At 50.5% G+C, this 27,568-nt stretch overlaps 1 protein-coding gene across 2 annotated transcripts; it reads left to right on the plus strand.

Moving 5' to 3' along the window:
- Window positions 1-166: 166 nt before the first annotated feature.
- On the plus strand, window positions 167-26,883 carry ZNF76 (zinc finger protein 76). 2 transcript variants are annotated; one of them, XM_077839221.1, is made up of 15 exons: window positions 167-301; window positions 6,299-6,489; window positions 10,077-10,157; window positions 11,245-11,322; window positions 12,406-12,608; window positions 16,474-16,548; window positions 17,362-17,478; window positions 18,627-18,702; window positions 19,064-19,189; window positions 20,241-20,420; window positions 21,237-21,470; window positions 23,512-23,633; window positions 24,762-24,914; window positions 25,004-25,117; window positions 25,796-26,883. In XM_077839221.1, the coding sequence occupies exons 2-15, from the start codon at window positions 6,417-6,419 to the stop codon at window positions 25,898-25,900; spliced, it is 1,737 nt and encodes a 578-aa protein (XP_077695347.1). In that variant the 5' UTR covers window positions 167-301; window positions 6,299-6,416; the 3' UTR covers window positions 25,901-26,883. The 2 variants fall into 2 exon arrangements, with proteins under 2 accessions (XP_077695347.1, XP_077695348.1); XM_077839222.1 differs by having other exon boundaries at window positions 180-301; window positions 6,365-6,489.
- Window positions 26,884-27,568: the final 685 nt, after the last annotated feature.

Consider the following 27,568-nt stretch of genomic DNA (forward strand, 5'->3'; position numbering starts at 1 on the left):
GGCCCCCAGGACACTGTCAGCTTCCCTCGCAAAAGCTGAGGGCAGAGGCCTCAGGGCTGTTAGTGCGCATGCTCCTGATTTTTCGCACATGCGCATGGGTGGCAGAGTTGAGCGCGTTCCGAAGGCCATCTCGCCGTTCCGGGGGCGGAGTTACGAGGCCCCGGAACCTGGATGGGCGGCGGCGCACGGTCGGAGCCCCAGGGCAGAGGCCGGGCCATGCAGGTTGCGGGGCGGGGCTCCAGGAGCTGGGCCCGGTGCATGGCGGTCAGGCGGCGGACTCGGCGCGCTCGGGCAGCCTCAGGTGGGTGCCGAGAGCGGGGGTGGCCCGAGCGGGGCGGAGGGAAGCGGCGGAGCCCGGCCTAGGCGGCCTGCGCCCAACCTCCGCCCGGGCTCGGTCCTGCGGTGGGGAGACCCCATTTCCCGGCACCCTAACCGCCGCCCCCTTGTACGTCCTCGGGCCCTGTCCCCCCCCGGCCCCCTTCTAACGCCCCCGTTAACCCTCCCGGCCCCTGCTAACGCCCCCCCCCGCCCTGTCCCCCCCCCCGTTAACCCTTCCGGCCCCCTGCTAACGCCCCCCCCGGCCCTGCCCCCCCCCCGTTAACCCTCCCGGCCCCTGCTAACGCCCCCCCCGGCCCTGTCCCCCCCCGTTAACCCTCCCGGCCCCTGCTAACGCCCCCCCCGGCCCTGCCCCCCCCCGTTAACCCTCCCGGCCCCTGCTAACGCCCCCCCCGGCCCTGCCCCCCCCCGTTAACCCTCCCGGCCCCTGCTAACGCCCCTCCCGGCCCCTACTAACGCCCCCCCCCGTTAACCCTCCCGGCCCCTGCTAACGCCCCCCCCGGCCCTGCCCCCCCCCGTTAACCCTCCCGGCCCCTGCTAACGCCCCCCCCCGGCCCTGCCCCCCCCCGTTAACCCTCCCGGCCCCTGCTAACGCCCCTCCCGGCCCCTGCTAACGCCCCCCCCGTTAAGCCTCCCGGCCCCTGCTAACGCCCCCCCCGGGCCCTGTCCCCCCCCGTTAACCCCCTCGGCCCCCTGCTAACGCCCCCCCCGGCCCTGCCCCCCCCCGTTAACCCTCCCGGCCCCTGCTAACGCCCCCCCCGGCCCTGCCCCCCCCCGTTAACCCTCCCGGCCCCTGCTAACGCCCCCCCCGGCCCTGCCCCCCCCCGTTAACCCTCCCGGCCCCTGCTAACGCCCCCCCCGGCCCTGCCCCCCCCCGTTAACCCTCCCGGCCCCTGCTAACGCCCCCCCCGGCCCTGCCCCCCCCCCGTTAACCCTCCCGGCCCCTGCTAACGCCCCCCCCGGCCCTGTCCCCCCCCGTTAACCCTCCCGGCCCCTGCTAACGCCCCCCCCCCGTTAAGCCTCCCGGCCCCTGCTAACGCCCCCCCCGGGCCCTGTCCCCCCCCGTTAACCCCCCCGGCCCCTGCTAACGCCCCCCCCGGGCCCTGTCCCCGCCCGTTAACCCCCCCGGCCCCCTGCTAACGCCCCCCCCGGGCCCTGTTCCCCCCCGTTAACCCCCCCGGCCCCCTGCTAACGCCCCCCCCCGGGCCCTGTTCCCCCCGTTAACCCCCCCGGCCCCCTGCTAACGCCCCCCCCGCCCTGTCCCCCCTCCCCGTTAACCCTCCCGGCCCCCTGCTAACGCCCCCCCCGCCCTGTCCCCCCCCGTTAACCCTCCCGGCCCCCTGCTAACGCCCCCTGCCGGGCCCTGTTCCCCCCTGCTAACGGCCCCCCCCGGCCCCCTGCTAACGGCCCCCCCTGGCCCCCTGCTAACGCCCCCCCCCCGGGCCCTGTTCCTCCCCCTGGCCCCCTGCTAACGCCCCCCCCCGGGCCCTGTTCCTCCCCCTGGCCCCCTGCTAACGCCCCCCCCCCGGGCCCTGTTCCTCCCCCTGGCCCCCTGCTAACGCCCCCCCCCCCCCGGGCCCTGTTCCTCCCCCTGGCCCCCTGCTAACGCCCCCCCCCCCCGGGCCCTGTTCCTCCCCCTGGCCCCCTGCTAACGCCCCCCCCCCCCGGGCCCTGTTCCTCCCCCTGGCCCCCTGCTAACGCCCCCCCCCCCGGGCCCTGTTCCTCCCCCTGGCCCCCTGCTAACGCCCCCCCCCCCCCCGGGCCCTGTTCCTCCCCCTGGCCCCCTGCTAACGGCCCCCCCCCCGGGCCCTGTTCCTCCCCCTGGCCCCCTGCTAACGGCCCCCCCCCCGGGCCCTGTTCCTCCCCCTGGCCCCCTGCTAACGGCCCCCCCCCCCCCGGGCCCTGTTCCTCCCCCTGGCCCCCTGCTAACGGCCCCCCCCCCGGGCCCTGTTCCTCCCCCTGGCCCCCTGCTAACGGCCCCCCCCCCGGGCCCTGTTCCTCCCCCTGGCCCCCTGCTAACGGCCCCCCCCCCCGGGCCCTGTTCCTCCCCCTGGCCCCCTGCTAACGGCCCCCCCCCCGGGCCCTGTTCCTCCCCCTGGCCCCCTGCTAACGGCCCCCCCCCCGGGCCCTGTTCCTCCCCCTGGCCCCCTGCTAACGGCCCCCCCCCCCGGGCCCTGTTCCTCCCCCGGCCCCCTGCTAACGGCCCCCCCCCGGGCCCTGTTCCTCCCCCTGGCCCCCTGCTAACGCCCCCCCCCGGGCCCTTCCCCCCCCGGCCCCCTGCTAACGCCCCCCCCCGGCCCCCTGCTAACCCTCCCAAGGCCCTGTCACCCCAAGGGTCCACACACATATACCCCTCTACACCCACAGACCCCATCATCCGAACGGCCACAGCACCCCCTTCAACACCCCCCACCACCGCCACAGGGCCCAGCTATCCCTGCCCCCGTCACCCCCTGCAACAGCCCCCCTCCCCCGGGGCTCCGCCATCCCTGCAACACACACCCCTGGGCCCAGACACCCCTGCCCCAATCACCCACTTCTACTCCCCCAGGCCCAGCCACCCCTGCCTTGTAACCCCCAGGCCTTGCCATCCCAGTGGCTCCATTACCACCCACCACTGCCCCAGGCCCTGCCACCGCATTGCCTCTTGCTGCCCCAACACTTCCAGCATCCCCATCACATCTCCCAGGGTCTGTTTCCCAAGCCCTCATCACCTCCTGTTACACACTCCCAACTCCCATCATCACCACCCTTGCCATTTCCCCTGGCCCTGTAATTCTTGTGCCCCCAGCTGGCCTTGGCCACATTACCTGTTGGCCACACACCCTTAGGCCAATGTCACCCTTAGGCCAATGTCCCCCCAGCATCGCCCTTGTGACCCAGCATCTCTTGCCAAAAGTCTCCAAGCATTGTTACCCAGTGTCCCCAGCTCCTAATCAACCCGTGCCTGATTGCCTGAGACATCATCACTCCCCTGCCCAATCCTTTTCACTACCATTCTGATCCCTTTAGTACCCCTTTGTAATCTGCCATGCACTATCGTTGTCCTCTCACTCCTATTACTGGTCCCCTTTTTCCCCTAGCCCACCCTAATCCTTTCAGTAACCAGACCCCCTCATCTCTTTCTGGAAGCCTCAGCCACTGTACCCAATTCCTCTGTCATCCCAAATTCCTAGCTCCCTCAATACCACATCACACCAATTCCCCAACCCATCACTGTGAATTCTTAATGCCCTCTAGTGTCTCAAATTCTGTCATTCCCATTTCTAATCCTCTCTAGTATCCCATTATCTTGCACCCTGATTCTTAATTCCCTTAATATTCCTAAACTCCAGAATCCTGTTGCCCCATCCTTAATCCCCTCAACACCATCCTTATCTTGAATAACACCCAAACTCCCTATCTCACCAGTGCTTTCTAACATTCCCAGACATTCTCAACACTCCTAAACCTTATTCCTGCCATGACCCAATTCCTAGTCCATTTACACACAGTTTCCCCTTTCTGATCCCCTTCAACATCCTCTAACTCCCTATAACCTCGTTGCTAATCCCCTTAACTCCAACTCTGCCACATAATAGCCCATTCTGAATCTGCAATTTGAATTCCCCCAACTATTGCATTAAACTTCTTCTTAACTGACTTTATGCCCCTTAAATGTTGTTTTTGTCCTTGTTCATCAAGGGCTTGTTTTTACTAGAACACATGTCAACAAACACATCGTCAAACAGAATTTGACACAGTGACAAGGACTGTCACGTTAACCACAACCAGCTGCTAAAATAGTTAACCATAGGATTACCCATAAACAGCTGGCACAGTGTTAAACGCTTCATGGCCTTCTGGTGCTTGAAAGGTCTGTCTAGATGAAAACTAACTCAATTTCAAAGACCAGCTTCTTTCAAAATAGTTGGAAATCCACATTAATGGCTCTCTCCCAGTATTATCCCTTTTCACCCTGTCATGCACACACAGATGGCAGAGAGAGAGGACGTAAAGTGCTTTGGATGGTTGGGGGTTGGATGAGACATAAAACTGAGATCCTGACTGCTTTTGATTATTAAAAGTCTAATGGCACTTGACTCAGAGTTGCGGGGTGTTAACATTCCCATTCAAGTAATTCCATTCTGCCTTCTGACATTCCCTCATATCAAGTGTGTGTAGTATTCTTCTCTGTCTTTCTAAACAGTCATGTAGTGTTCTGCACTATCAAACAGTTGCTCTGCTCCAGCAGAGAGGTTGTTGCATTTTGGGGGTGGATGAAATAATGTTTGGGGTGTCTGAACGTTATGAATTTGCTTTATAGTGGTAAGAAAGGATTATTTAATTTGATAGCACCCACAGGTTCCAATCCTGTTCAGAGGTCCACTGCAGCTGGTGCTGTACAAACATAAGAGGACATAATCCCTACCCCAAAAAGCGTACAGGAGTGTTTTATAGTGTTAGAAAAGATGCTGTATAAACACAAGACTCTATTATTAGAGAGCTACTGTGGTCTAGTGGATATAGCACTGAACTGTGATTCAGGAGATCCAGGTTCTATTCCCAGCCTTGCTGCTGACCTGCTGGGAAACCCTGGACAAATCATTTCATCTTTCTGTGCCTCAGTTTCCCATGGGGATAATGATATTGACCTCATTTGTAAGCCTTTGAGATCTATTTTATTATAAATGATAAAAGCTACAGATAAGAGGAAAGTGGTGGTATTAGTATTATATTATTCTTTCAATAAAAGTTACATTCTCAATTAGAGTTCATGTTTTGCCCCCAGAGATCTGATAATTCACAGGTAAAATGCCAAAGTTTCAAACCTATGTGGAGTGAGCTGTAGCTCACGAAAGCTCATGCTCAAATAAACTGGTTAGTTTCTAAGGTGCCACAAGTACTCCTTTTCTTTTTGCTAAATTTTAAGTAATTTCTAATTGCACTTCCCACAAGTTTCCTTTGGGGCCCATCATCACCACTGCTATCTTGGCTAATGCCACATTGGAACTCTTGGTTTTTGGAAATTGCAGCACAATGATGCACAGTGGCAGTAGTGAGCATGCTGCCCCTTCCATTGCTGCTGATCTGGGCATCAAGGTTTGATTTATGTAGGACATACTTAGATATGACAGGCTTCAGAGTAGCAGTCGTGTTAGTCTGTATTCGCAAAAAGAAAAGGAGTACTCACGATAGCTTATGCTCAAATAAATTAGTTAGTCTCTAAGGTGCCACAAGTACTCCTAAAAAGAAAAGGAGCACGTGTGGCACCTTAGAGAGTAACCAATTTATTTGAGCATAAGGTTTTGTGAGTTACAGCTTAAAGTTTATGCGTCTGATGAAGTGAGCTGTAGCTCATGAAAGCTTATGCTCAAATAAATTGGTTAGTCTCTAAGGTGCCACAAGTACTCCTTTTCTTTTTGCGAATACGACTAACACAGCTGCTACTCTGAAACAAGTACTCCTGTTCTTTTTAGATATGACAGTGAGATGCCATACAAAACTCTAAGACATATGATCAGTCCCTCTCCTGGTAATAAAGAGCATAAACTGCCAGGATGCCCCAGAAATAACTTTTTAAAACTGCACAGACCTGTCACTTCTATAAGGGCTTGTCTATGTAGGAAAGTTCTTCTGGAATAAGGTAGGGTGTGAATTGAAAGCACATTTCTGCAGTAGTTCCTTCCTCATGGGCACTCGAGTTTTAGATTTTAAAATGAGCTGTTTACAGTGTACCTGTAGAGGAAAAATAATCTGCCAACTCACTTGACAGATGAGCTTTGTTCTCCCCATTTTTGTCCACAGAACTGGGCTTTAAGCCACATGTTAGAAATTCACATGACAGACACTGGAAGGATTATGGACATTATCCTATAATAACTTTCCCCCAAACTGTGGTTTGACATCCACCCATTTTTATGTGCATGTACAAGTGTGTTTGGGGCGAAAATATAGTTTGAAATGTTCTTTTTAATCTAAGATTTGTAACAAAGAAGAAAACTCCTTGCCTGTTCCAAAAAGCCCCTGCTTCCCACGCTCTCCCAAGTGTGTGCTGATTAAAGTGAAATTCATGTCTGAGGAGCAGTCATCAGGACACTATGGAGAGCTTGGGCCTGCAGGCAGTGACCCTTACTGATGGGACAACCGCCTACATTCAGCAGGCCATCAAAGGTAAGAGACCCTTTGCACTACTGAGCTTGCCCTCTCTGATATGCTGAGTGACGCTGCAGAAAATCAGACCTGTTGGCATCATACACACAATACTTGCCGTTTCCCTTGTTGACTTGGGCAAGCAGCTTGTGGTTGTCTGTTAGGTTTCACTGTCTCGTTAACAAAGAGGAAGTGTGCCACTGATCTGGAAAATTACACACAGGAGCCAAGAGAGCTGCTGAAACATAAACAGAGGTTAGTTTCAGAATACACTGATTGGCTTTCTCTCTGTAGGTTAGTTATAGACTGCAACTCCTGACTCCTGTTGGAGCCAAGCTAGGTGTTTTGTCTGGCTAAGGAGCGTAGAATTTGGTTTACGCTAACACCTTTCTCATTGAAATGAGTAATGGGTTAAGTGTTGGTTAGTGAAGTAAAGCTGACGTAAAATGCAACATCTGTTGTTTTAGTTTGGGAGTTATAAAATGCTGCCCTCATGCAGTCTCTAGGAACTTACACAAAATACACACTCCATGAAGTATTGGATGTCAAATTCACAGCTAAACCCATCCATTAGATGCTCCCACAATCTCTCCATCTTGGGCAAAAGCCTGAGGGAATAGATAGGACTTGTGCTGTACCCTGAACAGCAGGTGTGAACTGTATCCGACCGGGGGCGGTGTAGCGGGATCCAGAGCACAGAGTTCTCCACCTGGAACACCCTGCCTCCAGCCCCAGGCATTCATTGCTAGACTGTTAGAAGGAGCACCCAGGCTCCACTCAACTGTAGAAACAGAGTGCAGGGAGGTAAGTGGTATGTTCATTCCGTTTGATTTGCACCATTAGAACCTATTTTATTACTGTACCTTGTTGGCCAGGACATTAGGATTGTCCCCCACTTTTTTCAGAAATAGCTGCAGGATGTGTGTCTTCGCCCAAAGAGCCACATAGGATGGGTACAAGAGACCTCCGCTTAACTCTCCGATGAAACATGGCATCTCTTTATAATATACATCATACCTGCTGCTCTATAATGTCAGCACTGGGTTTGAATCAAACCTGTGGCCCAAAGGGAAAGGTGGTGGACCAGATGTACATCCAGGCACCGCAGTGATTATCGCAGAAACCTTCTCTTCTTTAAAGCGATGAATACCTGTGTATTTTAGTTAGAGCAGGCACTCTGAGTCAGGGCTCCTGGATTCTCTTCCATTGATCTACTGTGTGACCCCCCCAGCAAGTTTCCTGTCTTTCTGTCCCTCAGTTCTCCCATCTGTAAAATGGGGGTGATAATACCTCGCCCGCTGGCATGTTCTGAAGCTTAGCTAATCGAAATCCTCACATGAGAAGAGCAGAATGAATCCAAAGTACGATTATTTTCATTATTGCTCATGTCCTCTGACAGGCTTCCAAGGGAGGTTGTGGTATCCCCATCATTGTAGGTTTTAAAGAACAGATTGGACAAAGTCTGTCGGGGTGGTTTAGGTTTATTTGGTCCTGCCTCAGTGCAGGGTGCTGGACTAGATGACTTCTCGGGGTAACGTCCAGCCCTACATTTCTATGATTACATAATTTCCCTACTCATTTGAATGAGAGCAGTTTATTTGAAAGAATTAATATACCACCCAGCACTTCTACATTCCTGGGGAATGACTTCTGGCAGAACATAACATTTCCTTATTGAGAAAAATTTCCTTAGTGATCCTTTGATCAGTAGAAGAAGGCAGCCCTAGTTCACATAGTCCTCCATTTCTGATTTTCCTTCGTTATTTCCAGTTTTGATATGCTGCCTGGAGAACCTCATTCTGTATTTTAACTGGTCAACAAGTGTATAAGTGGAACACAATTGATGTCTGCTTTGATCAAATCTATAATTTAAAAACACTATTAATAAAGAAGTAAACAAATGAGAAGTATTACTTAACAGCAGGCCTACTTTTCTTGGTCCGAAGATATAAGGGTCTCCTACTGGGTATGTCATTTCCACATACTTTTATAGTTCTGTTTACAATGAACCTTCTTAAATGCAGATAGGATTAGTTCTTGTGGCAGAGTTTCTCTCCCTGGTCATTCACTGGAGCCTGGCAATAGTCAGGTATTATTGATTGATTTAAGGTGGTTTGAGGTTCGAACCAGATACAACCCCCACCTCCCTGTTTTTTGTTAAATGCAAGAATAATAGTTCCAAACACTATCTCATGCCGTTGTGGTACTGCAGTGTTCTGAGTGATTTTCATAGGGACTGTGTCTACATCTGTGTTTGGGGTGTTCATGTGCTAGGAGCTGTACAATACTGACTGGGCCCTGCTTCTGGGCGCTACCTACTTTCCCCTACTAATACCAACTAATGCTAATAGCAACTTTTCTAAGGAGTTGCCCTAGCTCTGGTGGAAGATTAAGAGCGTTTAGTAGCTCCATGTCATCTGTATAAATACCCCAGGCATCCAGACTTACATCTGGGGGTCCTGTCTGAGCTACATTTTAGAAAGTCAAGGGGGCCCTGACCTTTCTGCTGTCTGGTAGCTTTGCACTGAGTCAAGGTCATTGATGTAGTTTCATGCCTCCTATCTGAAAACATAGAAATGAGCTATAGGAGTATTGAAGCAGGGATTGAAAATTACACTGATCAGAGATCTGGCATTTGTTCTTTAGACCTGCTATACAGAAGAAAGCTATAAGGTCAGAAATCTCACAATTAACAAACCAAAAGTGTGATAAAGGAATGTTTCATCTCATGGATGTGTGTCATCCTATGGCATACAATACATGCTTATAGTTCTGGTAAATCTGGCAAGTCATGTTCTTCTTGCTTTCTTTTCCACTTGGATTCACCAAGTTTCTTTCTTTATTAGATTTATATAAATGCTAAAAAGGGTGTGCTTATCCATATACTCTAGACATCTTTGACATAACTTAAAAATACCCAGGTTAGCAGTCCCTAGCTTGAGATCCCTGAGGGTCTTGACCCAAATGCTTTGCACCCTCTGAAAGTAGCATGGGCTTTCCTAGGTTACTAAAATGTCACAACTGGAAATGTATTTCAGAAGCAAGATGGTAATCCTAATTATATGATTGTAAGGTTCCGTTTCTCACAACCTGCCAAGGGTAGAGGCAATTAGTGCTTCAGGACCTGTAAAATTTTACAAGAATTGGTCCTTGACCAAGTGAAGAAAAATAAGCATTCAGTCCCTCATTTATGCCATTAAGAGGCCCCATCGGTTGCTGGTTTAAGCCCTAGTGGTATTTGCTAGAGCATTTTTGTTCCATTTACTTTTCTTTGTTTACATGGCAAAGAGAGCTGGCTAAAAAATCCTGGACCCTGTAAATAAATGATGGTTGAGATTGCCTTAGACTGTTTCCTCCATTCAAACAACGTAGGAAAAGGAGGTTTGCTCTTCTCTATGGTATTCATAAGTGTCCCCATTACTAATGGTTCAGAATGCAAATAGGGGTTGATAAAATAAGGGCCTCATTTGGTGACTGTGACCCCATGAGATTATTTCTCTTTAGGAGAAATACCAAAAGGCTTTGAACAAAGGGGAACAATCCTGTGTGCTGGAAGGTTTATCAGTACTGCAGTCAGCTATGATGGTTTTCTTTTCACACTGTTGCAGGAGAGAAGCTGCTTGAAGGGCAAGTGATTGAGCTTGAGGATGGGACGACAGCTTACATCCATCAAGTGACAGTCCAGAAAGGTGAGGATGAGTTGAACTCAGGTGGCATTTGGAATGTATCCCTACTTTGCTGGGGAGATGTTACCGGTGTGACTCAAGGCTGATCTCCTTGACAATTAGATCCCATCTCTAAATTCTAGCCTCAAGGAGTCCATCTGTGTGTGCGCTTTATTCCCCCTACCTATTGTTTTAGTGCTGAATGAAACAGTAGATGCTTTTTCTATAATATGTGACTTCCTGTGAAATATGTGGTAAACTCATCTGAGGCCAGATTTGCTGCTGATGTAAACAGATGCAGGTTAAAATAGTGCTCTCTACAACAGTCTGTATCTGTCTGATCACAAATCTGATAAGTTCACTTCACTGTGTGTCTTTATACATAGCCTCCATGTCCATGTGAATTAAAAACAACATTAGGGCACTATACATTTATCCCTGAACAGTCTGACATGAACTCTTTGTAAACTATTAGCTATATTAAACTCTGGACTAGTCTCCCCAGGAAAGTGATAGAAGCCCCATAGCTTGGGTCATCAATAGATATGTTTTCCTCTTGGATTTGAAATGAGATGATACTAACACAGCTAAGAGAGGAAGGAATTTGTTTCACATGATGGGAGCTATAGAGGATAGGAACCTTGCACCAACCATGATAAGGTATTGTAAAGGAACAGAGAGAAGTTGGCTGCTAAATAAATAAAAGGAATTAGAGACAGAGGATGCTAACTGGAGTGGGAATCAGGATACTGGGGCTCTATTATCTGACCTAAAACTTCTTGTATGACCTTGGGCAAGTCAGTTAATTGTTGTGTGCCTCGGTTCCTCATCTGTAAAATGGGGATTGTTTCATTTCCCCATCTCACAGGGATTTTGGGAGAATAAATTAACTAATGATTGAGAAGCTCATTTCCTGCAGTGGTGAGTGCTGTAGAAAAGCCAGTAAAGTAGGGAGTAGTTCAGGCAAGTCCATGGCAGGTTTTAAGAATGAGCAGGACATTTTTGAACTGAGCCTTGTATGTGCTCTTGTATGGTTAATTGAGCAAATTGACTCTGAGATCCAGACATGACATTCCTCACTCTGGTGTCTATGGGTTGTGTTGCTTTACAGAGTCTATAGCTTTTGAAGATGGGCAGCAAGTGGTGTTGGAAGATGGCAGCATGGCTTACATACACAACACACCTAAAGGTAATTATTAATTCGTCCATCCTCTCCCAGGGTCAAGCATCTAATTAAACAAAATGTTGCGGGTTTCTAAGAATGTAGCCCGTGTGATGTCAGGTGTAGGAAATCCAGATGTGACCGTACCATCAACAGAAACACAATGTGAAAGCCACATTCTGGCCACATTCTGTTGCTACTCATAAAAGCCACATTCTGTTGCTACTCATAAAAATCTATCAGGTTCACTTGGATCAACCTTTAACCAAGGATTCTTAAAACTTTCCCTGCTAACTCTGCATGTTTTTTTATAAATTGAGGTTATTGGCTTGGTCATCATCTCTAGCTCTGATGTGGGTTATGGCCCAACAGAAAGAGAAGGGTGCAGAACTGGCTCAAGACTCTTACCTTCTAGCAGAGCTTGCAACACAGGGAATTATTGTTGGTCCATAAAATAAAAAAGGTCATCTTTACTATTGTGAATGGATAAATATTAATAGCCACAGACTGATGATGGGTACTGTGGTGGAAAAAATTTAACCCCGTGTTGTGTTTGGATTAGAACCAAGCCCGAGGCTCCTTTATTGATTACAAGCACCGGGGGATAACAGCTTTAAGTAGCTGCCCCCCGATGCAAAGCACACACAGCTTTTTAAAGCTTAAAACCACAGACAAATTACACATACTTTTGTTTTAATTACCTTATTTGGAATATAGCAAAACAAGCTTTTTTTTGTTATTGACAGGTGTTCTTTTACGGTTAACATTTTTTAAGCTCTGCCTTACAATGGCATTTTTCACACTCTTTTTTTTTATGCTTTATATACACAGTTAGCTTCACCAAAGTTTTAGGCCTACTTGGGTCCACTGAATTTTTCCTCCACAGCACTGATGGGGTAATAATGTGCCTTTTTAAGAGTGCTTGCTTCTCCTGTACAGAATAATTACACACACAAAAATTAAGTTAAAAGAACATGAAATTTGGAAAATCAAGCTTCAAAGGTTAGGAAATGCCAGGATTACATTTTCCTGTGCCAATAGGTATGTAGCAATTGTTAATAAGCACTTATCAGCTTGACTACAGCATTTGATTTTTGTTGTCCCCTCCAGAGGGTTATGATGCCAATGCCCTGGAAGAGGTCCAGCTGGAGGATGGCTCCACTGCCTACATACATCGTCCTGTTGTCATGCCAGCTGGCAGCACCATCCTGGCCGTGCAGGCAGAAACAGGGCTGGAGGAATTGGCTGGGGAGGAGGAAGATGACACCTTTGATGCTGATACCATTAATGCTCTCAAGCAATATGCCAACAAGGTAAGGATGCCGCACTCCTTTTATGGTCTGGCATCATGGCTGATTGGTTGGTGGGGAGGAGCTGATTCCCAGACCAGATCAGGACAGGGAGTTAAGTAACCACAACTGCCTGGCACTTCTGTATACCAGCTTCTCAGTGAAAGTGCAAACTTTTAGAAGAGAAATTGCACGGTACTCTTATGGGAATGTAGCTACTGATGTTAAGATGGGCTTTTAACGGTCCCATAATACTGTTAATGAACATTTAAAGGCTCCCATTGGTCTTATGGAATACCGTTCCCCACCCCCTCTGTTAGCTGACACATGCAGGGAGGTACCTAGCTATAGGCGTGGTGCTGCTCCTGGGTTTCCACTCTGCGTTGGGCTATTTACATTTAATTGGCTGCAAATGAAGCACCAACCAATGAAAAGCCAGATCAGGAAAAAGATGCTTTTTATGATCTGTTACAGGATGTGTAAACCAAGGTCCCAAAGCATGAAATCATAGCAACTGGGTGATTTTAACGCAAAGGGTAGAAGTAACAATGGTGGGTCAGACAAAGTTATAGACAAGTGTGGCAGGGATTTGGACATAAACCAAAATGGTGCATGATTAGTAGAAATTTGCAGCGTGAACAACCTAGTGGTAGGTGGAACAATGTTTCCTCATGAAGAAATTCATAAAGTGACCTGAAACTCCCCAGATAATACTACAGAAACCATATAGATCATCTCTGCATGTCAAGAACGTTTTGCAGCTCGTTGACAGATGGACATGTGTGCAGGGGAGCAGATGTGGGCAGTGATCATAACCTTTGTATTGCTAAATTGAAGATCAAGGTAAAGAGGATGGTGAAGGTTAAAAGAAGACTGCGCAATTAAAAGACCCAAACACAAAAAATGCTTTTTAGCTTGAACTTAAGAGCGGGTTCAGTGTTCTGATGGAGTGAACTGAAGAAAACTCAGACTGATACTCTGTGGGAAAACATCAGTGTGTGCTATCTAGAAAGTTCAAAGAGAGTTCTAATAACAAAATATTAAGGGGAAGAATCTATTTGCAATGCTACTTGGGCAGCAGTGGAAAAGAGAAGAAGTGCAAAGCAAAATTTGAATCATGAGACATGAATAGACAAGCAAGTGGCAAGAAGACTGCAGAGCATTAGACAGAGAGGTAAAAAGGAGTGCTAAGAAGAAATAAAAGGGAAAATTGATAGAAAATGTCAAGAGGCTGAAGATGCCAACCTCATACAAGACAATCAATCAAACAACGAACAGGGAATTTGAGCAATATTGGAAACCCTATTAAAAATGCAAATGGAAAAACTCAACACAGAATAACAAAGAAAAAGATAGGCAGAACATTTTCTGGCTGTTTTAAATAGACTGAAGGACCTACCACTAGAGCTCGTTATTGATGTGTAGTGTCTATACAATGGAAAAGGTTAGAAAAACCATCAGTAAACTCAAAAATGGGAAAGCAGCTGGAGAAGATGACATTACTGGAGAGATGCTTAAAGCAAATGATGAAACAGCCCTCCAGGATCTCCTTGTGTTTTTTAATGGAATATGGAATGAAGAAAAGAACCCAACCCATGAAAGAGAGGCTCATTGTAATATTGCCAAAGAAGGATGACCTTACCAACTGCAATAACTGGAGAGGGATCAGCTTTCAGTATCTGGGAAAATCATGTGTAAGATTGTCCTGGAACTTGCCAAGAACAAATGGACCCTCAACTCAGAGAGGAACAAGCAGGTTTTAGTCCATTGTTATTTGCAAACCATATTGTTCTCAGGTAGAGTGGCAAGCACCTCTTGTGATTAAAAAATGTTAGATTTCAAGAATGTTTTTGACAACGGACACAGAAACCGTCTTTCATATATTATGGAATATCAGCAACAATGATTAGAATAATCAAGGCTCTATATGATAAGGCCAAATGTGCAGTCAGAGATGGTGACACCATCAGCCAACAGTTTGCAGTGGCAACTGGAGTAAGGAAAGGGTGTGTTACGTCCCCACTATTGTTTGCACTGGTCATGGTATCATGAAGAAAGTGACCGCAGAAGGCAACTGAGGAATTTTATGGACAAATGATAAAGCACAATTGGATTACATCATTTTTGCTGATGACACTGTCTTGCTTAGCTCAACACATTGCTTAATGGAAGAAAAGACGCACCTTTTCGCAGACAGAGTGAAACAAGTTGGTTTGTTCGTGAACGGGGGGGGGGGGGGGGGAGGGCAGGAAATTGCTATCAATTTCCTAAAAATAACTTTTAGAATAGATGAAGAAACACTAGAAAAAGTGAGTCATTTTATTTGTCTAGGGCGTGAGACGTGCAGTGATGGTGACATGCTAGATTTCAAGCAACAAATATCTAAAGCAGCAAACAACTTTCAGAAACTTTGGATAAATATTTGGATTTCATAAAGATTTGGAAAAGTAGCATCGTAGGCAGTGACACACCAGTATGAATTTTTAACACTGGCATCATGTCTGTCGTCCTTTATGGAGTTGGGTCATGGAAATCTACAACTGAAATTGATTCCAAAATATAAATGCCTGTGGAAGATCATCAGAGTCCATTGGGAAGAGTTTCTTAGAACATCAGAAATTCTAAGTAGATTAAACCAACCTAAAGCATCACATCTGGTAAGAAAAAGATGGACTTAGAGAAACATTACACAGAACAATAAAGAAAGAAGCCAAATTGATCACTAGGACACTTAGAAGCTTGAACCGACTAGCACAAGACCAAGAGAGAGAGTCCACCAGTTTTCTGTCTATGGACCTGAGGATGTGGGAGAATAAAGAAAAGAAATGCAGCTGCGGAAAGAGCAATGAAATGCAGTGATCTCTATACAACTTGGATTTTGTTTCATTGCTTTTGTGCTTTTCCCCTGGCCACTTGTATGTAATTTCATTCTGTCCATCTAAATTCCCTTTATACTTTCAATTGGATATAATCTTCTTCTTCTTCTAGAAGTGGCTGCATTATAGTGGCAGATGAAATGTATAGTTATAAAGCATATGTGATTCTTCTGGATGGAAAGTGTTCTAGAAGTATAAGATACTGTGAGAATATGTTTCTAGGACCGATGAACCTGCTTTATATTCCTGATGAGCTGCAAATTTCACAAGCAACTTAAAGCAGCTCACAGGCTCTCTAAGTCCCAGCCTTTGTTTCTGTGGTAAAATCCTGCACTCATAAGCAGGCACTTAAGTTCACTGTTAATTTTTCTCTCTCCCTTCCACAAACTACAGACTTTCCTGCTTTAATTACAATTAATGGAGCCCAGAAATTGTGATTGTCTGAGCAATACGCACTCTTAATGTTTGCCAATAGAAGTAATCAGTGATGCATGTTTCTCTTCATAAAGGGATTGTTGGTTGATATGACCAACGTAGCACACCAAGATTTTTAATATGGCCATGAGACCCATAACATTGCTAAATCCCAAATGTGCCCGCTTGATCCAAGTGGTTGTGGAGATTACCAGTCCCAGCATGCAGTGCTCCACCTTAATTTGTGTGGCCTTGATATGGAGTATTGGGTGCAGGGACCTGTAGTCTTCATGCAGTTTGCCTTTATATTAAACATGTGAGCAGCTGCAGTCAACTCCATTTTATTTTTGGAAATGGTCTTCAGAGTCCCAGCAATTTACCAAGGCAGCCTTCAAGTAGGCAAAGATTGGCGCCACAGACATGCACACTATGCCAATGCGACAAGATATTCCGTCACCAGTAACAGCAGCTGTAGTGTCTAAAAAATAGCAGCCCGGCTGCGCTCTGCGGGTGTGAATGTCTCATTGCTTGGTTATGGCTCACCTGTCCTGTGCTCTGCAAATGGGCATGAGCAAATGCTACGGTCTCTCCTCTTGCAGGTCACTGAGGAGGAAGAGCGAGTGAATAGCAGCAGCCACTTGAAGAATGAGGTTTCGAACAAAGCCCCTTCCCAGGTTTGTACTTAGCCTGAGCTGATTCAAAGGAACATCTCACTACCTTGCCAGCCCACCACTTCTCAGGTTTGGGTTGAGGAGGGAGCCGTAAGTGTGCCTTGTTTGACTTAACCAGTTTAATGGCTCATCTTTTTTCTAGTATGGCTATTTTTGTTGATCTCCCCTCTTTATAGAGCTGTTTTCTTCCGGGCTTTTTCAGCATATGAATGTTGTGGATCATACATCTAGCAAGACTTGCAATTTCATCCTAAAAATGTATTAGCCTAGGCACAAAATCTACTTGTCCCCCGTGAGCAATGAGAGCTAACGATATTCAATCCCCTTGTCAGTGAATGGCTTATGGTAGGCAAAGAGGCCAGTAGAATTTTTCAAGGCTGAAAATTAACCTGAGATCTTTATTCAGCATGAGATATGGTAGATAATCATCTGAGTAACCCTCAGCTCTCATGTAGCACCTTTCATCAGAGATTTTCAAAGCACTTTGCAAACTGTTAATTAATGAAACCTTGCAACTCCGGGGTAAGGCTAGTAAATATTGTGAGCCATATTTTACATATGAGTAAACTGAGGCACAGAGCAGTGAAGTGACCTGCCGAAGATCACCCAGTGAGCTGGGAAATGGAGCCCAGAAATCGTGACTCCCGCTCCTCTTGACTCCCCTGTATATGCGTTGCTGTACATTTGTATGTACCTGAGATGTATTTTCCAGTGGGATCAGGGTACAAGATGAGGGTGCAGGGGTAAATTCATGCTGGCCTTGCAAGGTCTCTTGTGATGATTCTTTAGGCTTAGCCTCACTGTGTTTCTTGGCAGGATCTGCGGGAAGAGGAGATGCGCAGCAACGGGAAGGGGCAGCAGGTTGGTGACAGAGCCTTCCGCTGTGGTTACAAAGGTTGCGGCCGTCTCTACACCACAGCCCACCATTTAAAGGTAAGCCAGCTAATGCACTGACACCCAAAGTTCCATCCAGAGGACCACTCCTTGCTATAATAGTGGCTCCCAGTGCTCCCATGCAGGGGATTGAGACACTCAAACTTGGCCCCATGATGGAAAAGGCCAGGATCCCTGTGTAAGGAGCATGGCACTCTGTGATGACTTTCTGTGGCCATTTTGGGAGGTGCATCCAACTGTCAAGAGCCAGAGGGATGGGGCTTGTCACCTGGAGGAAGGCTGGTGTCTTGAGAATATCCACATGAGAAGAGATGAGGAGCCTCGAGGGGTTTAGAGGAAGGGGGAACCTCGTCCTGACAATTGACGCTTGTAACTTTGACTGCTGAGCTGCAGTGCTTTCAAAGCAGAGCTGATGGCAATCAGTGTGTCCTTTGCAGCAATGAGCGGGATCTAGGTCCTATCTAAGCATTAGAAACACTTGTCCTGCTATCCAGCATGTAGCTTGAAGTAGAACACAGCAATTGTATAAGGTCTTATCTGGGCTGGGATAAAAGTTCTTTTATTGGACCAACTTCTCTTGGTGGGATGTACAAGCTTTCTAGCAACACAAAGCTCTTCAGGTCTGGGCAAGAAAGCAGGATGTTTGAGCTAAATACAAGCTTGGTCAGATTGCTAAGAAGGTGTAATGCACGTTGGAGGCAGTCACTTGAAATGAAGTTACCTCACCTACCTTGTCTCTCGCATATCCTGGGACCAACATGGCTACAACAATACTGCAAACAACGTAGGGTAAAAGGTGTATTGTAAAAACCTGTTAGCTCATGAGTTGTATTTTTACCACGTGTTAGTTGGTTGAGGTGAGCCCTAGCAGGAAGCCTAGGATCCACCCCAGCTGGCTAATGACTATTAAAAACCAATATCCCCTGTCACCTAGGGGTTTAAAATGTCTTCACTATCCTAGCCTAGACCAGGCCTAACCGCACACAGCTGCTAGCCGGTAGCTTAGCACAGGAGGTAAACGAGAACCCTGTGTCTGACTGACATGAGAATGGGTGGATTGGAATGTAGGTGGCAAAGCAGCCGGAGAGTCTCAAGTATGCTCCTTCCCCCAGAGCTCCGCATGCTGCTGGTCCCTCTAGTCCACCTAAGTCTTGGCTTCACGGTCTGTCCCTTCTCCCTCTCTCCAGGTGCACGAGCGAGCTCACACGGGCGATCGGCCGTACAGGTGTGACTTCCCGAGCTGCGGGAAAGCATTTGCTACAGGTAATGCTTGTAGATCGCCTGCCGAAAAACTGTCCTGTGCACATGAATCTCACTCCTGAGGCTGCCAGTTTTGTTGTTCTGGGGAAGCTCAGTTTTTAAGGCCCCGTTACTAAGACACTCTTTCTCTCCTCTCCCTCCTCATTGTAAACTGCTTGAAACTCAGCTTATCTAACTTGGAAGGGTGAAGGACTAAATGGCCCCTGCTGGGATTTGAACCTGTTTCCAGGCAGTCCAGGTGTTCCATCCCTTGACCTCACAGGACAGAGCTTTGACAATCCACGGAGTGAGAGGTGGTCCATATGTTCCCATGCTACTTGCAGCAGATTGCAACACGAATTTCCTGTGACCTCTTCCCTTGCAGGGTACGGGCTGAAGAGCCACGTGAGAACGCACACTGGTGAGAAGCCGTACAAGTGCCCCGAGGACATGTGTAGCAAAGCCTTCAAAACCTCTGGGGACCTGCAGAAACACATCCGCACACACACAGGTGGGCTGCACTGCGACATAGCAAGAGGTCTGAGCTCAGTTCTCCCCAGTCTGAAGGTCTTGACGACAAGGAAGCACGTGTCCATCTTGATTATTGTTCGTTAGGTGTGTTATGGTAGTCTCCAGGAGCCCATTGTGCTAGGTGCTGTACAAACGCAGAAAGACAGTCCCTGCCCCAGAGAGCTCACAATCTAAGTACAGGGCGAGAGACAGCTGGTGGATATAGACAAATGGGAGTACAAGGAAACAATGAGGCAATGCTGTCTAAACCAGTGGTTTTCAACCTTTTTTCATTTGCATTTGCAGAAAATTTCAAACAGAGGCACAGACCCCTTTGGAAATTTTAGACATAGGCTGCAGACCCCAGTTTGAAAACCACTGGTCTAAACAGATGGGACAGACACAGGTCAGGGAAAGAACACACAAGTGTGAACAATGTGACTGTAACAGACAGCTGGTAGATCCTTCCCCGAAGTGCTGCACTGATGTCAAACTGAGACAGACAAAAGCACCGTGAACCTCAGCTTTGTGGTCTGATGCATTATAACAAAAAATACAGTGGAAGGCGCTTGGGGTATTAGCTTGTTTCCTACAGACCATGTCTGCAATTGGCAGCCTCGTCAGGGAGGACTGAATAGACCATGGAGACTTTGCTTCCCTCCTGTGCTAAGGAGTCCCTGCAGAGCTGATGCACATTGGTGTGCTGCCCCGGCTGTGCTGTCGTCTTAGCACTAAACTCACCTAGTAGAAAGAGAGCTTTCTCGGGGGATAGATATTGTCAAGCATTAGGTTGGGGGGCACATGAAGAAGACCTGTCAAAAGCATGAAGCCGTTGTGTTTGCCTTGCAGCCCACCCTTTCTGCTTATTCTTGTGCACAGTGCAACTGGATTCTCCGAATGTCCTCAGGCCTTGGAATGGAGGGACGATTCAGTGTAACAGACATGGTGGCGGGGATGTGATCACTGTTTCAAACTCCAGGGCGTTGTGGGGAGCGAAGGTCGGTCTGACTGGCAGAAGCCATACCCTGCTTTTCTTCTTTTTGTTGATGAAGGTGAGCGTCCCTTCAAATGCCCGTTTGAAGGTTGTGGCCGCTCGTTCACCACCTCCAACATCCGTAAGGTCCACATCCGGACACACACAGGGGAGCGGCCGTACATGTGTCCTGAGCCCAGCTGCGGGAGAGGCTTCACAAGTGCCACCAACTACAAGAACCACATGAGAATTCACACAGGTAAGCTGCGGGAGAGGGTATAATGCCCCCTGTCGGAAAGCCCACTGATTCCATAGCCAAGTGACAACGTTGCCTGTACTGGCTGTCCAGTTCCATAGATTTCTATCACCTGGCCAAATTTTCCCTTTCCAGGTTTTGAGGGTAGGTGAGACAGTGAAGGTCATAGGACTTGCCTTATTGGGCCAGTTTATTGTTCCATCAACTCCAGTATCCTGCTTCCCGCTGTGGTGATAAGAGGAAGACAAAACAACCGTCTGTTACGGATCTGCACGGTTTTACTGTGCCGTGTGTGGTGCAGGTGAAAAGCTCCCTTCCTGACAATGACTTTCTGTCAGTTTATGCCTGAAAGCTGGTAGCTGAGCGCTCTTCCCTTTTTAAACTCTAGTAGCTAACTGCAGAGGGGCTGAGGTTCTGTAGCCCACTGCTCCCCTGTCAAATGGACAAATAAATCACTCCATAAAGGTAGCAAAGGCTCTACAGATCCACGTGTCTGAGAGAGATACATCAGGCTGTGCAGAGTGGAGGGAGATCTGCCTGGAAAATGCTTCCCAGAGGCGTGGTCTGAGCCCAGGACTGGGAGGCAGAACTAATGGATTCTGTTCTTGGCTCTGCCACTGACTCACTCGGTGACCTTGGCCAAATCCTCTGACTTCTCTGTGCCTTGGTTTCCCGTATGAAATGGGGTGAATCCCTACCCTGCCCCTTGGCAGGGTGCGGATGAATGTAATGCGTGGGCAGACTCCAACGTTGGCAGCATGCCTAGTGCTGTTATGGCCCCACCCTGTCACGTGACGACCGCCTCTCTCCCCGTCCTAGGCGAGAAGCCGTACATGTGCACTGTGCCGGGCTGCGGGAAACGCTTCACTGAGTACTCCAGTCTGTACAAGCACCACGTGGTCCACACCCACTGCAAGCCCTACACCTGCAACAACTGCGGGAAGACCTACCGCCAGACCTCCACGCTGGCCATGCACAAGCGCAGCGCCCACGGAGAGCTGGAGGCCACAGAGGAGAGCGAGCTGGCGCTCTACGAACAGCAGCAGCTGGAAGGTGCAGGCCACGCCCTCCTGCAGCCCAGACCAGGCTCGGATTAGACAGTGCAGCAAAGGGAGAGACTGGACCCCCCAGCCTGGGCCTGCAGCCCCCTCCCCTCGCTCACACCCAGCTCTGTGTTATGGGGGGAGAATGAGCCCCCCAGCCTGGGCCTGCAGCCCCCTCCCCTCGCTCACACCCAGCTCTGTGCAAGGAGGGGAGGAGACTGAGCCCCCCAGCCTGGGCCTGCAGCCCCCTCCCCTCGCTCACACCCAGCTCTGTGTTATGGGGGGAGAATGAGCCCCCCAGCCTGGGCCTGCAGCCCCCTCCTCTCGCTCACACCCTGCTCTGTGCAAGGAGGGGAGGATACTGAGCCCCCCAGCCTGGGCCTGCAGCCCCCTCCCCTCGCTCACACCCAGCTCTGTGTTATGGGGGGAGAATGAGCCCCCCAGCCTGGGCCTGCAGCCCCCTCCTCTCGCTCACACCCAGCTCTGTGTTATGGGTGGAGAATGAGCCCCCTAGCCTGGGCCTGCAGCCCCCTCCTCTCGCTCACACCCAGCTCTGTGTTATGGGGGGAGAATGAGCCCTCCAGCCTGGGCCTGCAGCCCCCTCCCCTCGCTCACACCCAGCTCTGTGTTATGGGGGGAGAATGAGCCCCCTAGCCTGGGCCTGCAGCCCCCTCCCCTCGCTCACACCCAGCTCTGTGTTATGGGGGGAGAATGAGCCCCCTAGCCTGGGCCTGCAGCCCCCTCCCCTCGCTCACACCCAGCTCTGTGTTATGGGGGGAGAATGAGCCCCCTAGCCTGGGCCTGCAGCCCCCTCCCCTCGCTCACACCCAGCTCTGTGTTATGGGGGGAGAATGAGCCCCCCAGCCTGGGCCTGCAGCCCCCTCCTCTCGCTCACACCCAGCTCTATGCGGGGGACGGGGGAGAATGAGCCCTCCAGCCTGGGCCTGCAGTCCCCTCCCCTCGCTCACACCCAGCTCTGTGCAAGGAGGGGAGGAGACTGAGCCCCCCAGCCTGGGTCTGGAGCCCCCTCCCCTCACTCACACCCAGCTCTATGCGGGGGACGGGGGAGAATGAGCCCTCCAGCCTGGGCCTGCAGTCCCCTCCCCTCGCTCACACCCAGCTCTGTGTTATGGGGGGAGAATGAGCCCCCTAGCCTGGGCCTGCAGCCCCCTCCCCTCGCTCACACCCTGCTCTGTGCAAGGAGGGGAGGAGACTGAACCCCCCAGCCTGGGCCTGCAGCCCCCTCCCCTCGCTCACACCCAGCTCTGTGCGGGGGATGGGGGAGAATGAGCCCCCCAGCCTGGGCCTGCAGTCCCCTCCCCTCGCTCACACCCAGCTCTGTGCAGGGAGGGGAAGAGACTGAACCCCCCCCCCGCCTGAGCCTGCAGCCCCCATCCCTCGCTCACACCCAGCTCTGTGCAGGGAGGGAAGAGACTGAACCCCCCGAGCCTGGGCCTGCAGTCCCCTCCCCTCGCTCACACCCAGTTCTGTTATGGGAAGAGACTGAACTCCCCCAGCCTGGGCCTGCAGCCCCCTCCCCTCGCTCAGACCCAGCTCTGTGCAGGGAGGGGAAGAGACTGAACCCCCCCAGCCTGGGCCTGCAGCCCCCTCCCCTCGCTCACACCCAGCTCTGTGCAGGGAGGGGAGGAGACTGAGCCCCCTAGCCTGGGCCTGCAGCCCCCTCCCCTCGCTCACACCCAGTTCTGTTATGGGGAGAGAATCAGCCCCCTAGCCTGGATCTGCAGCCCCGTCCCCTCACTCACACCCAGCTCGGTGTTATGGGGGAAGAATAAGCCCCCTAGCCTGGATCTGCAGCCCCCTCCCCTCGCTCATACCCAGTTTTGGAGGGGAGCCCCCATCCTAGGCCCGCAGCCACTCGGACTGAGCCCCACCTTCCAGACCCACCTTGTTCCATTGTCATTATGATCCCATGCTCTTATCTGTTGCACAGTCCTATCCCTTCAGAGAGCAGGCAGATCCCAGTGTCATAGACACAGAGCCACATCCTGATGCTGCCCTTCTCACTGGCGCTTCCTTTCCTGTTTGCCCAGCTGCTGCAGAAAGGGGCCCCGCACTGAAGCGCCAGCACATTGCTTTCCTTTCGGAGGAGGAGGAGGAGGAGGATGGCATACCTACCCAGGTTTCACTTATCTCTCAGGATGGAACACAGCAGGTACAGAGACCAGGGGGCCCTCTAGAATTCAGGGTGCAGCTGACAGAGCTGGTCACTGCCTCCAACAGCCACACACGTTCTCTGTCCTCCTGGACAGCTGTTGGGGCCTTTCCTTTACCGTTAGATAGACGTGGTCGGTCGCTCGCTCGCATCGGGGTGTGTGATGTGGGCCGGGCTTCATCTTAGCTTTGAGTTTAGGGTTCATTTTTGTCTGAGTCCCGTGCTGCTGAAAGATGCGGGAGAGCAGCGAGCTGTAACCATCAATCTGGTGCAGCCTGGGCAAAACCAGTTCAAGCTTCCGCCAAACGTCCCTGCCTTCATACGTCAGTTTTGACATGGAGGGCAAAGAAGGTTTCAGTCTCCTTGACCTCTGCTGAGAATGCTGTTAAGAAGGTGCTTTTTGTCCTATGGGAGCTGTCTGAGACTCACCAAAGACATTTGCCATTGCCCACTGAGCGCTCATCTGGTGGTAGCAGCTTTCAGTCTCTGTTGGTGTTGGCTGGATTTGGATTGTGTTTTGCTTGCGATTTAAATTACATTCCCTGTAACCACTGGCCATGTCCCCCTTGCTGATCAAACAGAGCCTTCTGCAGCAGGGCTTGAGGACTAAATGTGGAAGCCAGTTTCTGCAGCACAGGGCTGAGGAAGTAGCTGCTAAGAATAGCTCCTCAATTTGCTTACGAGGCTGCCACAGAAAATTAACTAACTGCCCCTCATGAGCATGGCAGAAGATGCTTAAAGTGAGAGGGGGATGAGGTCAAATGGTTAGAGCTGGGGACTGGGAGTAGGACTCCTGGGTTCTAGTCCTGATTCTGCCACTGACTGTATGTCACCTTGGGCAAGTCACTTCACCTCTCTGTGCATTGGGTCATGCATCTGGACAATGGAGTCATGGTCCTTCTCTTCTTCATGGGAGATGAGCTGCCAAGCTCAGCAGTTGCTTAAGGTCTTGCATGGGAAGCACTAGAGAAAAGCAAAGTGGGATCCAGAAGGGGGGCGGGCAGAGGGGCATCTGGTACCGCACGGTATCCTCTTTGTCCAGCAGGACAGCCCTCTTGCAAACCCACCTGGGTGCAAGTTGTGCCTTGTTAACCCTTCAATGGCTGACCATTTGTTTTCTCGTCACAGGTCAGTCTGTCCCACGAGGACTTACAGGCACTGGGCAGTGCCATCAGCATGGTAACGCAGAGTGGCACCATCACAATGCCACAGGAAGACCTCGCGGCTTCCGGCACGCACACCGTCACCATGGTCAGTGCCGATGGGACTGAGACACAGCCGGTAGGGGCTTCTTTCTGCTTACTCAGGACTCTTCTGGGCGTGAGCAGGCCTTTGGGGGCATATAATTTATTTGGTTGTCTGTTTTCCAGGTTACCATAGTCACCGCAGGGGCAGTGATGTCTGAAGGGTCAGCCATCGCATCCCTCCATCACCAGCAAGTGGCGCTGCTAGCAACTGCCTGCGGCACTCATATTGCAGTGCAGGTACCATGTGACACCCTGGCCAGGGCTGAGCTTTGCTTCTGTGCAGTCACTCTGCTCAGATTCCCCCCCCCCCCCCCCGCTCACATCTACTTCAGACCTGCTCAAGGTGCTTGCTTCAGCACCTGGATTTCATGGCTGCCTCTGTGTCCCTCTCCTCGGTGTTCTTTCCTTTTAACTCCCATCTGTTTTCTGTGTCCACCTGTGTACTCAGCTCCCACCTGCCTTGTCCTGGTAACTTTCCTGGTAATATTTCAGTAATGTCTATTGTTATTTCTGTCATCTGCCTTTCCCCATCACCCGTGTTCTTCCCCCTTTCGAGGTATTGGGGTATTGCCTGCCTCACTCACAGCAGTCTCCTGATCACACAGCGCTCCATTACTCCTCACTGCACCCCCTTTTCTGTGTGTCGTCTTACTCTGCACCCATTCCCACCGATTGTATTCCTCTCCCCTATCTATGTCTGTCCTTTCCCAGCACCCGTATTCCTTCCCCTCTGTTTTGCCCTAGCACTGAGTATTCCTCTCTTCTCTGCACCCATGTTCCTCACTCCTCCTCTCCTACCGCACCCCAGCCCCCTTGCATCTCATTCTGCCCCGGGCTGTCCTGGTAAAATACAGATCGACTCAGTTGGCACGTTTGGGAGAATGAAACCATTCATTTGTGTGTCTCCTCTTGTAGCTGGAAGAGCAGCAGAGCCTGGAGGAAGCCATCAGCATGGCAGCGGCAGCCATTCAGCAGGAGTCTGTAACGCTCAATGCGGCTGTGTCTGAGAACGGGTGCTGAGGCACTGCACAACCCGTGGCCGGGGAGGCTTGAGCGGAGCAGGGACGGCAATCAAATGGCCCCTCGTGTTCGGTGGGGGGTTTCAGGATCTGAAACAGCCCCGCCGGCTGCTGCACAGAAGACAAACTGTAAGGCGTGGTACAACCCGTGAATGCAGAAGGGGGTCCCTGATAACTGTTACGTGCGTCCAGCTTGTGTGCTAGGCAGGCAATGAGAGCAGATACAGGAGCTCGCTGGGCTGCCAGAGTGACCCTGTTTAAAGGGCTCTCCTATCCAGCGACATCTTTCTAAGAAACCTGGCTGGCTTTGGCTGAAGGCTTCAGAGCTTTCCTGGATCCCAGGCAGTCGCTCTGCTGCCATCCAGGCCTGTCCTGCTCATTTTCCAGGGACACTGGCGTCCCCTGGGTCCGGAGCAGGGCAGAAGCTCTTGTGTGCCTTTGTGGCCAAGAGTTGGAATTCCAAGGCAAGATGATCTGCTACACCCTGCATGGAACTGCAGAGACCATAGCTTCAAGGCACCACTGGGAGTCAGCGATCATTTCGGAGAGGCAGTTCCTGGTCTCTCACACTAGGTGCTCTAGGGATGAACACAGATGGTCTGACATCCACCCCCGCACCCCACCCCCGGAAATACGAACACAAGTGGCACGTAAGCAGCATATGCACAGAGGCAATAAAGCCCCGTCAAAGCAACCCCAGGCTGTCCTGGTATCCGAACTTCTTGACGCTGGAAGTCAGAGATTATCCCCGGCACAAGCAGAGGGCGGCAGGATCCACGTTAGCCTGGATGTGACAGCACTTCTCCCTTTCTCCTTACCCCACTCCCTTGTGACTCAACAGCCAAGTTCATTTCCAGACTCAGCTGCTGTGGGGGAGGGTATAGCACTCCACATGGGCAGGTCAGCACTTCTCGGGGGACAAGCTAGAGTTAGATGTAAATAGTGAGTTTAAATAAAACTAATTAAAGTTTTTTTTTTAATATCCTTTCCTCTTTCTCTTTCAATCCCTGCAGCGCACGGGAGGAGGGAGGAGAAAGCGGGGGGGGGGGGTTGACATGTACTTAATAAAGCTTCTACGTTTACACCTCTTCCCTGCCCTGCCTTAGGGCTTGGTCACCAAACCAGTAAGGATCTAAGCAGCATCCCTGTGCCTCAGCAATAGGATTGTGCCAGTCAGCTGAACATCCTCTCCCAGACTTCCCAGGAGCTTATTTCTCTTACAGGCCAATGTTAGCATTTCAATACAGTCAGATCCTCAAGTAGGTGGTAAAGACTCTCTCCCTAGGGGGCTGTCTCCCCTTTTCTGGGCCTGGGCTCAGCCTGAAGGTGTTAAAATTTCTGCTCATTGGTCAGTTACTAGGCGCCTTCCCCACTCCCATTCATTTTCTAGCTAATCTAGAAACTTGCATGGACCTTGTTGGTAGTGTCTGAGCACCTCATTGGTCGATTTATCCTCCCCACGCCCCTGTGAGGTAGGTCTGGATTATTATTATTTTACACGTGGGGGGAGTTGAGGTTTAAGGAGATGAATTGACTTGTCCAAGATCACACAGGAAGCCTCCCAAAAGTAGGGAGTGGTGAATGGACAAAGGCACATATGCCGCTGGCTTCGAAATCTTCACCGTGGGTATTTCCAGGAGTAGAACCCAGATCTCCTCAATTCCTGTCC

Source organism: Eretmochelys imbricata, chromosome 21 (genome assembly GCF_965152235.1).
Source record: "Eretmochelys imbricata isolate rEreImb1 chromosome 21, rEreImb1.hap1, whole genome shotgun sequence".
NCBI lineage: Eukaryota > Metazoa > Chordata > Testudines > Cheloniidae > Eretmochelys > Eretmochelys imbricata.

Bases quoted from the DNA above. Each gene is read 5' to 3' on its own strand.
- ZNF76 (XM_077839221.1), top strand. From the start codon at position 6,417: ATGGAGAGCTTGGGCCTGCAGGCAGTGACCCTTACTGATGGGACAACC. The intron at 20,421-21,236 runs GTAAGCTGCGGG...TCCCCGTCCTAG, and splicing joins CCACATGAGAATTCACACAG to GCGAGAAGCCGTACATGTGC. The intron at 24,915-25,003 runs GTAGGGGCTTCT...TCTGTTTTCCAG, and splicing joins ATGGGACTGAGACACAGCCG to GTTACCATAGTCACCGCAGG.